Source organism: Rattus norvegicus, chromosome 8 (assembly GCF_021556685.1).
Source record: "Rattus norvegicus strain SHRSP/BbbUtx chromosome 8, alternate assembly SHRSP_T2T, whole genome shotgun sequence".
Classification (NCBI taxonomy): Eukaryota; Metazoa; Chordata; class Mammalia; order Rodentia; family Muridae; genus Rattus; species Rattus norvegicus.
This window is the reverse complement of record NC_141541.1, coordinates 13,018,321-13,032,965: the sequence shown is the minus strand read 5'-3', so window position 1 is coordinate 13,032,965 and position 14,645 is coordinate 13,018,321. Positions and strand designations below refer to the sequence as shown.

Sequence of the window (14,645 nt, the reverse complement as noted above, 5' to 3'; positions counted from 1 at the left end):
TTCAAAGAAGACAATACCAATACTCTTCAAACTATTCCACAAAACAGAAACAGGAGGAACACTACACAATTCATTCTATGAAGCAACAATTAGGCTTATACTGAAACCACACAAAGACCCAATAAAGAAAATGAACTTCAGACCAATTTCCCTTATGAATATCGATGTAAAATTATTCAATAAAATTCTCTCAAACCGAATCCAAGAACCCACCAAAAAAATCATTCATCAAGATAAGGTAGGTTTCATCCCAGGGATACAGGGATGGTTCAATATACAGAAATCTATCAAGGTAATCTTCTATATAAACAAACTCAAAGAAAAAACAAATGACCATCCCATTAGATGCTTAATAATCATTTGACAAAATTTAAAACCCCTTCATGATAAAAGTCTTGGAAAGACCTGGAATTCAAGGTCCATACCTAAACATAGTAAAAGCAATATACAGCAAACCAGTAGCCAACATCAAACTAAATGCAGAGAAACTTGAAGCAATTCTTCTAAACTCGGGGACTAGAGAAGGCTGCCCACTCTCTCCCTAACTCAAAACCCTAGCCAGATCAATCAGACAACAGAGGAGGTCACGGAGATATAATTTGGAAAGGAAGAAGTCAAAATATCACTATTTACAGATGATATTGCAGTATACTTAAATGATCCTAACAATTCCACCAGAGAACCCCTAAACCTGATAAACAATTTAAGCAAAGAGGCTGGGCATAAAATGAACTGGAACAAATCAGTAGCCTTCTTCTACTCAAAGGATGAACAGATAGAAACAGAAAGAAATTACAGAAATGATACCCTTCACAATAGTCACAAGAAAAACAAAACAAAACAAAAAACAAAAAACAAAAAAAAACAAAAAAACATTAGGGTGACTCTAACCAAGCAAGTTAAAGATCTGTATGACAAGAACTTCAAATCTCTGAAGAAAGAAATTGAAGATCTCAGAAGATGGAATGGCCTCCCATACTCATAGATTGGCAGGATTAATATTCTAAAAATGGCCATTTTGCCAAAAGCAATCTACAGATTCAATGCAATCCCCATCAAAATTCCAACCCAATTCTTTATAGAGTGAGGAAGAGCAATTTGCAAATTCATTTGGAATAACAAAAAATCCAGGATAGCGAAAATTATACTCAACAATAACAGACCTTCTGGGGGAATCACTATCCCTTACCTCAAGCTATATTATAGAGCAATAGTGATAAAAAAAAAAAAAAACTGTGTGGTTTTGGTACAGAGACAGGCAGGTAGATCAATGGAATAGAACTGAAGATCCAGTAATGAACCCACACAATGATGGTCCTTTGATCTTTGACAAAGGAGCTAAAACCAACCAGTGGAAAAAAGATAGCATTTTCAATAAATGGTACTGGTTCAACTGGAGGTCAGCATGTAGAAGAATGCAAATTGATTCATTCTTTTTTTGTTTTGTTTTTATTATATATTTTTATTTACATATCAATGGTGTCCCCTTTCCACTACCCAAATACCCACCCCTCCCTGACTCTCCACCCTGACATTCCCATACACTAGGGGGCCTAGCCTTTTCACGACCAAGGGCTTCTTCTCTCTTTGATGCCCAACTGGGCATGGATCCAAAAGATGCTCCAGCATATAACAAGGACATGTGCTCCACTATGTTCATAGCAGCCTTATTTATAATAGCCAGAAGCTAGAAAGCACCCAAATGGCCTTCAACAGAGGAATGGATACAGAAAATGTGGTACATTTACACAGTAAAATACTACTCTGCTTTAAAAACAGTGACTTCATAAAATTCTTAGGCAAATGAATGGAACTAGAAAATATACTGGGTGAGGTAACCCAATCTCAAAAGAACACACATGATATGCACTCACTGATAAGTGGATATTAGTCCCAAAACTCAGAATACCTAAGATACAATTAACAGACTACATAAAACTCAAGAAGAAAGACCAAATTGTGGATGCTTCAGTACTTCTTAGAAAGGGGAACAAAATACTCACAGGAGGAAATACTGAGACAAAGTGTGGAGCAGAGACTGAAGGAAAGGTCAACCAGAAACTGTCTCACATGGGGATCCAGCCCACATACAGTCACCAAACCCAGACACTATTGCGGATGCCAAGAAGTACCACCCGACAGAAGCCTGATATACCTGTCTCCTGAGAGGCCCTTTCCGACAATACAGAGGTGGATGTTCACAGCCAAGCACTGGACTGAGAACTGAGTTCCCAATGGAGGAGTTAGAGAAAGCACTGAGGTGGCTGAGGGGGTTCACAACCCCATAGGAAGAACAACAATATCAACCAATCAGAAACCCTAGATCTCCTAGGGACTAAACCACCAATCAAAGAGTACATGTGGAGTGACTCATGGCTTTAGCCACAAATGTAGGAAGGCCATGTTGGGCATCAGTGGGAAGAAAAACCCTTGGTCCTGTGAAGATTTGATGCCCCAGTGTAAAGGAATTCCAGGGTAGGTAGGCAGGCGTGAGGAAGTAGGTCACTGGGGGGGGGAGCAGCCTCATTTAGGCAGGGGTGGGGGTATGGGATATGGCTTTCCAGAGGGGATAGTGGTAATTGGGATAACATTTGAAATGTAGATAAAGAAAATATCCAATCAAATATGAAAACAATGAAAAAACCAGAAGGGAATGAAGTACAAGGAAATGGAGTGTGAAGGGAAATGGGGAGGGCAGGCACTGAGGGAAGGAGATAAAGCTTTACAAAATGAAGCCTAAGCACTCTCAGGGGCATCTCCAAAACTCTTCTTTAGTATTGACTATTAAGAGGTTATCACATCATGAAAATGATGGTGTCATAACTAGATTGATGCATTTACAATTTAATAGTGCGATTAGTACAGTCTTTCTTGGCATGGAGGTAGCTAGGAGGCAGGACATAGGAAAGCAAGTAACTCAGGAAATACTCTAACCTGGCAGATCTTATTCCTAGGTCATCCTTTACTCTCTGGATGCTGGATTCTAGTAGGTGAGGTTTCCTACTTCACAGTCACCTCTATTATGTTCTGCCTTCCCTCAGGCCCAAAGCAATGGAACCAGATAATCATGGAGGAGAGAGAGACTTTCACTGAGCTAATTTAAATCTCTCCTCCTTTTAAATTCATTCTCTCAGATCCTCTGCCAGTACAGCAGAAATGATTGACATAGCCACTAAACAATATGGCACCATCAAAATAACTTGTTTCCTTTCCTAGATAAACAGTCTCTGTGGAAAGATCTACACTATGTGAAGAAGTGCAACAGGAGATCCAAGATAGAATGGAATTGACCATATGGAAGCAAACACATACATCGAGTTTTTAACAATATGTCCCGTGCGCCAATGGCATTGCTGATAGGTTAGGGCACTGGGCAGATTAATGAGACAGAGATCTAGTCATTAATTATAGATGAGAACAAAACTCAAGGAATCTAGAAACTGGAGCTAGTAGAGCTTCACGTCAAGGTAATATGCTGGCTTCTTCTCCCCACCCCTTTGTTATCCAACTTCAAGTCCAAGGATACCTTAACATAAGTACTCCCCCAAATCTGAACATCCCAAAATATACTTGTGAAAAGTAACAAGAAAGAGCAGAAGATAATGAGGCTGGAAATATTAATTTAGTCTTCAGTTATCTAAGTAATTATGTGTGTAGTAGCCAGACATTATGATTGTAAATCATATTCATTATCTGCTTTGTCTTTTCCAAGTTAGAAAAAAAACAGGTGAAGATTTACATTTTAAATCAGAAGGTAAGATTTTAGTTAAATGACAGACTCTGATATTTAACAGATGAATATCATAGCATTCAAAAACCTTAATTGTCCCTAATAGACTAGTGATCCAAAGTACAGGCATATTCATATCTCATTTTTTAGAATAAAAATCTGTTACTTAATGTGATGTTTGATTTTAATTATCAACTTGACATAGTCTAGAAACACCTTGGAAAAAATTTTCAGCAAGTAATTGTCTAAGTCAGGCTGGCCTGTGGATATGTCTATGGGGATAGTTTAATTATGTTAGTTGATGTAAAAAGACAGCCCATTGTGAGCAGCACCATTCCTTAGGGAGGGGGATCTTGGACTGTGTAAGTACTGAAAACAAGCTGAATACTGGCAGATATGCACATATCTATCCTCTCCCTGCTCTTGGGTGTGAATATGAATACATCCTTTGAGGTCCTGCCTGGACCTCCCTGCTATGATGGACCCAGAACTGTGAACTAAAGTTAACGTTTTCTTCCATGACTTCATTTTCTGCTCAGGATAATTTATCACAGCAAGAGAAAGGGAATTAGGATATCTTTTGTCAATAAGATTACACTCATCTAAAATCCAGAACTGAAATACTGCCAGTGTCTGACATACAGGTATTTCTTTAAAACAGATGAATTTCGAAGCCATACTTCTTTACTGTTATACTACACTTTTTTCAAGTTGGTAAAATCTAAACATTTTCAAGATATTAACTATCTGTGAAAGCTTTAATAAAGTAAATGTCAACAGCCTATAATTCATGCAAAAGTATGGAGCTCTGTATATAAAAAAATATACTTTTTGCTTTCAAATATATTTTTTTACTATATTTTTTGGGGGATATATCAGAAAAAATTCACCATTTCCTTGTTTCAAAATAAATGATTATTTTCCAAGTAATGAACAATTGAAGGATTATGTAACCCTTAAATTTTTTTATTTCATTCATGTATACATGTGCATGTGTAAGGGATTATGTAACCTTTAATAATATTTTGTTTTTAGTTATATTCATGTTTCTCTCTCTCTCTCTCTCTCTCTCTCTCTGTGTGTGTCTGTGTGTGTGTATTTGTGTGTGTGTGTGTTTGTGTGTGTGTGTGTGTGTGTGTGTGTGTGTGTGTAAAACCATGGAGGTCAAAAGAGGGCATCATTTCCCCCGGAGCTAGGTTTACAGACAATTGTGAGCTCCCACGCAGAGGTGTTGTGAACTAAACTCAGGTCCTCTTCATGTGCAACAAGTGCTTTTAACTGCTGAGTCACTCCCACCACAGATTACATGGTGTTTACAGGCTCTGTATTTTCCATGGATCGCAAGAATTCTCTCTCCAGATGAACTAGAAGACAAGTTCTCTAATTGTTGTCTATCTTGATTCTAAGTTGACCTTCGTTCTTTCATCTTGCAAATCAAGAGTGAGCTATAAATAAAACCATATAGTTTAAACAGGTATCTTTATCCATGGCAGTGTGTACATTCATTAGACACTACCTTTTAACAGCCCAGAATCTTCTATCAATTGTTATGATGTTCAAAGTTCTATATAGCAGTCAGGCCCAGGAGACAAGCCACACTGAACATACATCCTAGAAGGACATGAAGTAGCTCAGTAAACCAAGTTCAGGCATGTTTTCTTTAATATTCACAGGTTAGGGTTATAATACTACCATAGAGTAAGCAGTTGTCAAAAAACTTAGTGCTTAATTCCGGGGTTTTAGATTCACTAATGCCACTGTTTCTTACTTTCATAGTCAGTCTGTGACTTCCTGATTGCTAAAGAAGTTGGTCTAGAGTCTACGAACAGACCACCTAAAGCCCAAAGGCTGCTTCTTCACATCAAGCAGCTTGTGCAGATTGCTGTGCTCACAAAATAGTGGGTTACACTTCACAAGCACATAAGGGAAGAAAGGACCAAAGTGCTAATTAAATCTGAAGTGCATAAATTCCCGGAATGATAAATACATGGGGTAATTTGGTCATTGCAAATGTCAACCTCATTTGCACTGAACTTCTAAAACTTTTAATAATCCTTCAATTCATCACCCTTATAGAAAACTGAAGGTCCGCTTTTACCAAAGGTCATGTAAGAGAGCAGCTGCAGACTGGACTATCACAGTCCTGCACTAGAGAGTGTAGTGTGAATAGCCCAGTTAGCAGGCTACATTTCCATGCCTTTCACCCAGGATGGTGCTGGGGAAGCCATTAATCACGGCTCAGCTGCGAACAGTTAATTTTATGTCTGTACGAGTCCTCCTCTGTGCTTTTATCATGTTTCTTTTTCTATTTGATTTTTGAGGTCACCTTTGGTTTAAGGTGAAATACATAAGTTTGGTATTAAAATATGGCTAGGTGATATTAGAGTATCAAGCTTTAATAGCTAAATTTAAGGTCACCTTTCTCTGCCACTTTTAAAATTAACTGTCAAAAACTATCACAAGAGAAGTAACTTGCAAGTTTCTTCGTCTTTCAGATAAAAGAAGATATTAAGTGAGTTTATAGCATCCAATTGTGAAACGTAGCAAACATCAATCACTTCTTATTTCTTTTTTTATCTTTATTAACTTGAGTATTTCTTATTTACATTTCGATTGTCATTCCTTTTCCCGGTTTCCGGGCCAACATCCCCCTAACCCCTCCCCCTCCCCCTCTATATGGGTGTTCCCCTCCCCATCCTCCCCCCATTACTGCCTGCTCCCCCAACAATCACGTTCACTGGGGGTTCAGTCTTGGCAGGACCAAGGGCATATCACTTCTTATTTTCAACAGGGACCCTTCCTCGTAATCTCTCACCAGAGATATGCGGTTTGGACTTCACCAGAAGTTCTTGCCATACAGGTGCTTTGAATTAAAATGAGAACAAACCCTTTTTTAATAATTTTCAGAATAGCTATTCTTCCAGACGGAAGCCTGCGGATCCTCAATGCTTCTAAAGCGGATGAGGGGAAGTACATTTGCCAAGGGGTGAACATCTTCGGTTCCGCGGAGATCATAGCTTCTGTGTCTGTCAAAGGTAAGGGAAAAGATAATGTGCCTGATGTTTTACATCTTTGGCTTCCTAGCCTTACCATCAGAAAAAATAATAACAAAGAGAAGTAAATACAGTGTGCATGTATATGCCTTTGTATTGATTGGAGTGAATGGCTTAGTTTTAAAGTTTTAAAGTTTGTTAGGAACACAGAACTAACACAAATTTCACTTTAAAGACTGGAAACAGCTTGAAACAATGGCTCCTACTTGTGATACCGTCATTTTAGTTGAAACTGTTTAGTTAGAAAACTGCATGTCTATCAAACATTACTGGCATCCAACCCAGTGGTCCAGTCTTTGTCTGTTCCCACCTGTGGTAAGGTTCCTATAGTCTGATAAGGTAATGAGGGATCCACAAACATTAGCAATAGTAAGTGTTCCTCCTTAACTGTAAATGCTCAAGAGATCTCATTTAATCTTCAAAGTGTCACTTTTGCCCTCAACTTGCATTTTTCCTCCTCAGAACTTCTCTGAGATGCATTAGGCATGAAAAGACCCCATAGACAGCTAGGAGTAATGTTTTCTTGAGAAAGTTGCCTCTCAGGATTGAAAGAGAACGGAAGAAAATGAAGCTCATTCGTAAACTACTTACCTATGTCTTTCCTTGTCCACACGAGGACTCTAAGGAGGAGAGGAGACAGGAAACAAAAACCTGTCTCCATCCCGCCTTACAGTATTCACAACACATCACATTACCATCTTGGGTACATGACTGATACCGTTTCATTGGTTCAATATTCCTCTCAGACCATAAAAACAGTACTAAAATGTCAGGTTTTAAAATTCAATTGTAACTAGTAAGCAGTTAGAATACTGTTGCTGAACTAAAATTATGACCACTCACATTTTAAAGGTTTTATATAGGTAAAGCACAAAGCATCAAAAATGATATCTTATAATTAGACAGACAGTGCCTCTTCTGCCCCTCCTCAGATCAGAGTATTTTGTACAGCACAAAGCGAGACCAAGATGGTAGGATCACACTTTTAGCTTACTGAGGCAGTAATGGGACAGAGTTCTTGTATTTTAAGCTTACAAATTCCCCATGCATTCTGCCTCCAGATTTATATATATAATATGTATATATCTTTATAAGTTTATGTATATATAATCTTTTATTGTATACGTTTTCTTTATTTAAGTATCTATAAAGATGATCAGAGAAGTTCCGGCTTCTCCTTTCCTTTCCTGTATTCTTTTTTCCATGAGGCCACATGTTGCTTCTAGATATTTTGCATTGTATTTCACATGTATAGCTGTTTTGTCCACATGTGTATATGTGAACAATATGTATGCCTAGTACCCATAGCTCTCAGAGAGGGTACCAGATTCCCTAGAACAGCGTTACAGGCAGTTAGGAGCTGTTCTTAGAAGTATATCTTGTCCTCTACAAGGACAGCAAGCGCTCTTCACCATCTAACCACCTGTCTATTCCTTGCTTCTAGTTTTAGAATCACTTGTCCTTTTGTTCAAGTTCAAGCATAAACAAAGTAGAAAGTCTAAAATCATTAATCCTTTAGAAAAATATAATAAAACATGTAGCTACTAAAACAAATGAACAAACAAATTCTTAGTGTTTTCATTTTTGATGATGTAGTTGAAGATATAAAATCAAAATCTGTAGACTGTTCCTGTTCCATGGTTAAGCTTTCTCTACAGTTTGGGGGGATGTGAGGTATATGGAGGAGATTTTACTAATGCATGTCTTTCTACCCCAATAGAACCCACAAGGATAGAGCTTACTCCTAAAAGAACAGAGTTAACTGTTGGAGAGAGCATTGTCCTTAACTGCAAAGCCATGCACGACTCCAGTTTGGATGTCACTTTCTACTGGACACTAAAAGGACAACCTATTGATTTTGAGAAAGAAGGCGGACATTTTGAAAGCATCAGGGCTGTAAGTTTATATACTTTTGCTTCTTGTGTAGTAATTTTACATGTTTTGATTCAAATGTAAAAATGTTTCATCTATAAAAGATCAAGAAAAACATAGAGAAAAATCCCACGTCATTTTTCTACTACAAACTGAAAATAGCATTTCAAACCCCAACAGGAATTCTGCAGTTAATTTGTATGTGAGTGTGGTTACTTTGCCCTTGCTAAATTAGTTTAATGATAGCATTGCTGTTTTCATGTTGTTTTGAGAAGTCTCATTGCTACATAAAGAGGCTACTCTCCTCTTTCAAAAATTATTAACTGTAATACATGAAATGAGTGAGTCTGTCTTGTTCCTTAAGAAATAGTAGCTTCTGGAAACTCATCAGTTTCTCCTCAGTTATTAAGGTGAAATCTGCAACCCATAGTCATACATGTTCACTTAGCTCCCATTAAACATTCACAGACATGAATGTGTCTTATCTATCCAATCTCTGCATTTTGTGAAATTGAATATTACACACGTGCATGGTAAGTGGCCACATGGAGAGAGAAACCCGATGCACTGCATAGCACAGCCACCCCAGCTTCTGAACTCCATTAAAAAGTTAGGGAAGGCCCCTGCTCCATGGACTCATTGAGACAAACAGAACTTAGTGACAAAGGGAGAAAGGCAATAGAATATATGCTAAAGACAGTGATACAGGCCAGAATTTCTTACAATAATAACTGGTAAGTTTGACCCAATTAAATTGCTATGTAAAATATTATTGTTGATATCAGGGTTCCTTTGTTTTTAAAAATATTTTGAGAAACATCAGGAAGATAATGATAACAAATCTAAATGGTAAAACCCATTTTGTATTGGACTTAACATAAAGATTCTGTGATATCATAAAAAGAAAAAGATTTTAGACCAAACGTTAGTAGTTGTTTGCAAAATGTTCAGTTTCATCCCTCATCAACCACAGGCCTTCTCACAGAAAAGTGAAAATCTGTACCAGATAACTTCTGAGCTCCTTCCCAATTTAGACTTCCACTATATCCTTTCACTTGGAAAGGGGACATGGAAGTTATTGCCTTTGTCAGTATGACCCAAATTAAACATGTTTAATTCCAAATTATCCCAGTTTACTTTGCAGCTAAAAGGAAAGATGTCAGAAGTTATTGCCAACTGAATTATTAATCATCTCAATGAGTAGTTATATTGACTAAGTTGTGCATAAAACATTTAGATTGTGTCAAATTTATTTTTTTATAACTTACATGGGTTTTTTCCTACCACTGATTTAATTTTTCTCTCAGATTTTTATCACATCATTGAACAGAACCAAAAATTTTTACCTATACAACAAAAATAAACTGATGAAAGTAAATCTCAGGATTAGCTTTAAATATCCATTTTGACCAATAAAATACATAAAGAAACATATATCTGAAATCATCAATGACTTTCTATATAGAAATATGTCCTACATTTTAAAATAGCTATAGAGAAATTGATGGGCTTTGAAAAGTTAAAAGATAAAAGTATTTTTTCTGTTGCCTCTTAGGTATGACCATTTTGGGTTGATATCATTTGTATAAATCAAAACATTTGACGTTTTTTTCACAAATGCCTACTCTAACCCCTGTGCTATCTTTTTCGGAAGATGTCAAAGATACCTTATTCACTGACAACCTGAGCATAGTTACAAGTCATATTAAAATTAATCTGCAGTACAAATATGCTCTAGCTTTAAGGCAATGTAAACTTGTGGTTTTTTAGCAGACTTGAAATGATTTCTCAAAATCTGTGTGTACTTAAAATATTTTGTAACATTGAAGTTGAGAAATATAAGAAGAATTGCTTATCAGGTATTTTAAACCCTGGCTGGAGAGAGCACTACTGTGTGACTAGGAAAAACAGAGAAAGAGAGTGGTTCCTTATGACCTTACTGCCCCTCAGATTCATGACTGGACAATCACAATACTCTAGAGTAAAAAAATGGGGCTGTTATCAGGAAGGGAGGGCCTGGAGTTGCTACTTCTACCCAATAGTCTGAGGGGAGACTCTGGAAGTGATGGGTGCAGGAAGAAGAGTATGGTTACTTAAGTTCTACTCTGAACTCTGAAGCCAAGACACAGGGTTGGTGTGATGGAACATTAGTGATCTGTAGGGCTGAATGTCTCCAGCTGTTCTAGAACTCCTGATAATGCCAGTGATGACATAAGGGCTGGGATAAGGACAGTGAGTTAGAAAAGAAAGGCAGGGTCCTTTAGTGTATTACTACTTAGTATGTTATAGGGTAAAATGAGTTAACCAAACCTGCAGAGCGAAGACTCAGGAAATATTCATAACTAATATTCAGCATCTCAGCAGGTTATAACAATGGTCCTTACTCTCCAACTAGTTTATTTATGAATTCTATAATTTTTGTATTGGTTTGTAGGTATAAGTACATAATTCCCTCCGTAGGGCTTTTGTAAAACATCTTCATATATAGTACATTGCCATTTTTACAAATACAATGGCTTTGGTACTGCGTTTTAAAGTAGTATATAGAAAAAGACGGGATTTTGTCAAGTCCCTAAAGAATAAAAGAATTGCCCTGACAGGAATGAAATGTTTCTGCTTGCCTTCTTCCCTGAGGACAGGTTTTACAAACCTGGCAAACTGGCTTATTTGGAGTGAGTCTCTGACCAAACTCATCACTAGAAGGGGCCAAGCAATCTATCTGTTTCATTTGGTTCTTCCCAACCCCTTTGGGCAAATGATATGACTATCTATTGAATAGGGCAACTTAGTGAATATATTCTTTAAAAACATTTCAATATTGTAAGCTAAGTGATATTGGGGACCTACAGTGAAAATATAGTCCTTCACTCTCAAAAGAGCACTAGTTCAGTGATGTAAGAGCAGGTCTGTTATAACATCTGGATATAAGCATGAAGCAGAGAGAGTTGCCATCTGAAAAGTTGTTGAGTGGGCAGGATTTCACCAGGTACCTACAAAAAAACAGCATTATTTCAAAGAATAAACAAGTCAAAAAATATCAGAAAGGCAGAATGGGTTACAGAGGTGTGTCTTAGAAGCAAAGAAAAAAAAAAACAGTGGTCTAGATGGCACAGTGATGTAGTAGACAAGAGGTCAATACTAGATGTTCTACTTTAAGAGAAACTAGCAGCAGCAACACTGTCTGAGGCATTGCTTCCTGAGCTCTACAAATTGTAGTTGTACAGTGAATGTAGGTGAGAACCATGTGTCTCAGATTTGGTTTTGAGAAAGATAATCCTCCATCCATGTAGAGCAGTCACTGAAGAGCTGTAAATTTATATCCAATTCAGACTGGCCAAGTAAAAGTTACAAGAAAGAAGCAGGCATCTTAAGGATTGTCTACAAATAACCATGTCCCTGTCAAATAAAAGTATTGACAGTTATTGAGACATTGTTCCCATTAGTCAGCAGTCTCCAGAAATGTCTACTCTCAGGCTGTTTGAACAGCACCTGTCATTGTCATATGACCCCAGAATTTTAGTCTCCATTGACAAGTGTATGAGACACATACTTTCCTGAACACTTGAAAATCTCAACTACCTCATTAGGGACCATAACAAATGTCAATCTCCTGAGTCATAAGTAACTACAGCGCTGACAAGCACAGCAGCCTGTAATCTTCTGGACTGTGATTTGCCAGCTATAATTTGAAGGAGAAAGGAGACTGTCACAGGGCTGCCATCAGGATAGTCAACTAAAGAAATCCCATCTCCAGTGTGGAGTCTGTAACGTGACTTCCTAAGTCAAAACTGAAAGCATGGCCAAGGCAGGGTGAGCACTTTGCTTGGGCAATCCTTCCTCTACCTACTGATTTGGTGCCGTCAAGCATAGAAAGCAAAATCATAGGAAGGCAGAACATAGACTTTGCTCTCTCTCTTTCATCAAAATAGACAGACAGACAGATGAATGAAATGAAAGTCACACATTTCCAAGCTGTGTAAGTGAATGTTAAATTGGAGCAACAGATATAAAGGCTATAGACTCCAAACTACTGACAATATATTGACTCTGACTCTGCTTTACAAACTTAACCCTCACTGTATTCTTTGCCTGTCTAATATGTTTCTGATTCTTGTCTAAACAAACAGGTGAGAAATAAAAATAAAACCATTGATCTCAGTCTTTGGAACATATACAAATTAAATAGATCAGTAAGTAACTCAAGGAAAATATGACATTAAAAAAACCCCACCTGTGACTAGAGGTGGGGCTACATGTATACAACCCCAGCACTCAGAAGCTGGGGCCGGAGAGTTATACATTGGAAGCCAGCCTCTGTCATTTACTCAGATGTTATTTGAAGAATTGAAAGAAAATTAATTGCTAATTTTTATCATAGTCAAATGTTGTTGGAAACCAGACAAGAAAGATTAATATGACCTTTTGTTTTTGTAGAAATAAACAAAAACTTAACTGACCAAGTATTATTCACAAATTACTAAGCTGTAAAAATGCTACTGATTCTTAGTACAACCATACTAACTCATGTTACTTCATGGAGCATGTTGTCTGCTCTACATGACCTCGATCTTATAAGTCAGGATTAGGACAGAAAATACAATCAAGAAGGGAAAAAGGAAACTGGGTCTGTGTTGGGCAAAGACCTATGGATGACCGTACTTGGGTTAAGTAATATGTGATGTTCTTTGGGTATTAATATGTACACTGACCTTTCAACAATAAGGAAATCATACACTTTCAAAGGTGCTGCTCCATTACCAGTCAGATCAGAGTGTCAGAAAACTGGGGAGGATTTTACTTCACTTTATTTTTCTCTCACTTTTAAAAGTAGTTCTTTAAGAATATCATACACTGTGTTTTGCTCATATTACTTTCCTCTCCCTACTCTTAGATCCATGTTTTCCTATACACCCAATTGTTTATCCTCTGTTTTATTTTGTTTTTGTTTTTTTTTGTCCACTAAGTCTAATTTGTGTTGCCACATATTGTTAAGTATGTACCCTTCTTCTGAAACATAATCAACCTACCAGTCCTCCATCTTCCTAAGCTACACATTTCCAAAGCTCTTTGCTGTGTGTGGTACTGGAGTGAGTGGTTTTAATCCATTCCAAGTCTACAAATCATAGGCATGTCTAATTTATATCCATGGGCTTCACATGGTTGTAGGTGAATAAAAGGAAGCCAGAATATGAAGCCCTGTGATGCGTAGGGGCTTTTGTCTCAGACAAAAGCTCTCACCATGTCTGTTTCACCATTGCTGATGCCTCTGCTCTTTGCTGATCTTTGGGGAATGAGTATCCTTCCTGAGGAGTCAGAGTTTCAGAACAGAATGCTTGTGTGATTTAATCATTTCATTTCTGAGAAGTGCAACTAAAGTAAAAGTCAATGAGCTTCTCAGACACACTGCTGAGGACTGAAGGGCATTAGAAGAAACCAGAGGTTTCTATGGCAGCCTCGCCATCAAATCACCGTGAGGAAGTCCTAGAGGACTGTACCACTAATCAGCACACGGATCACCTGTAGCAGACCCAGTCCAAGGCACACGTTGTCTCTGGCTCATTCTGGCCATTAGGAATATGCACAACTTTCTGTTCTTTCCAACAGTCTCTTGACTGTTACATTATTTGCTTCATGAGTGCTTCATCCCATCCCCTACAGACTGTTTAAATGGGACTAAACACGAAGCAAACACCCACCAAAGTTCTAGGCAGCCAACATGAAAATTGAACATTTCTAAAGGCCATGGGGGGGGTGTTCTTCCCTCTTTTGTTAAGAGGTAGTGCCTTGTCAGAGTAGGTATCAGTCCCCTAACCCACTGCCACAGCACAGAATAGTAATGTCCATCTGTTTGAGTGGATATGAATATTTAATGAGATCACATATTAGCATCTGTTACTTCAATCTATACAATTAATTTATTTTGAACTCTGGAAAAATAAAAGTAGAGTCTACCACATTGCTTTATCACTTTTTCTTAATCAAGGTGCACC

At 37.7% G+C, this 14,645-nt stretch overlaps 1 protein-coding gene across 2 annotated transcripts in view; it reads left to right on the top strand.

Annotated features, from left to right (window-relative positions):
- The window catches only part of Cntn5 (contactin 5), a 1,240,814-nt gene that overhangs the window by 1,086,364 nt on the left and 139,805 nt on the right, over nucleotides 1-14,645 (top strand). For both annotated transcript variants that reach the window (XM_087560151.1, NM_053746.2), the window contains 2 exon segments: nucleotides 6,638-6,765; nucleotides 8,504-8,679. In XM_087560151.1, the coding sequence (XP_087416277.1) occupies nucleotides 6,638-6,765; nucleotides 8,504-8,679 (304 nt within the window).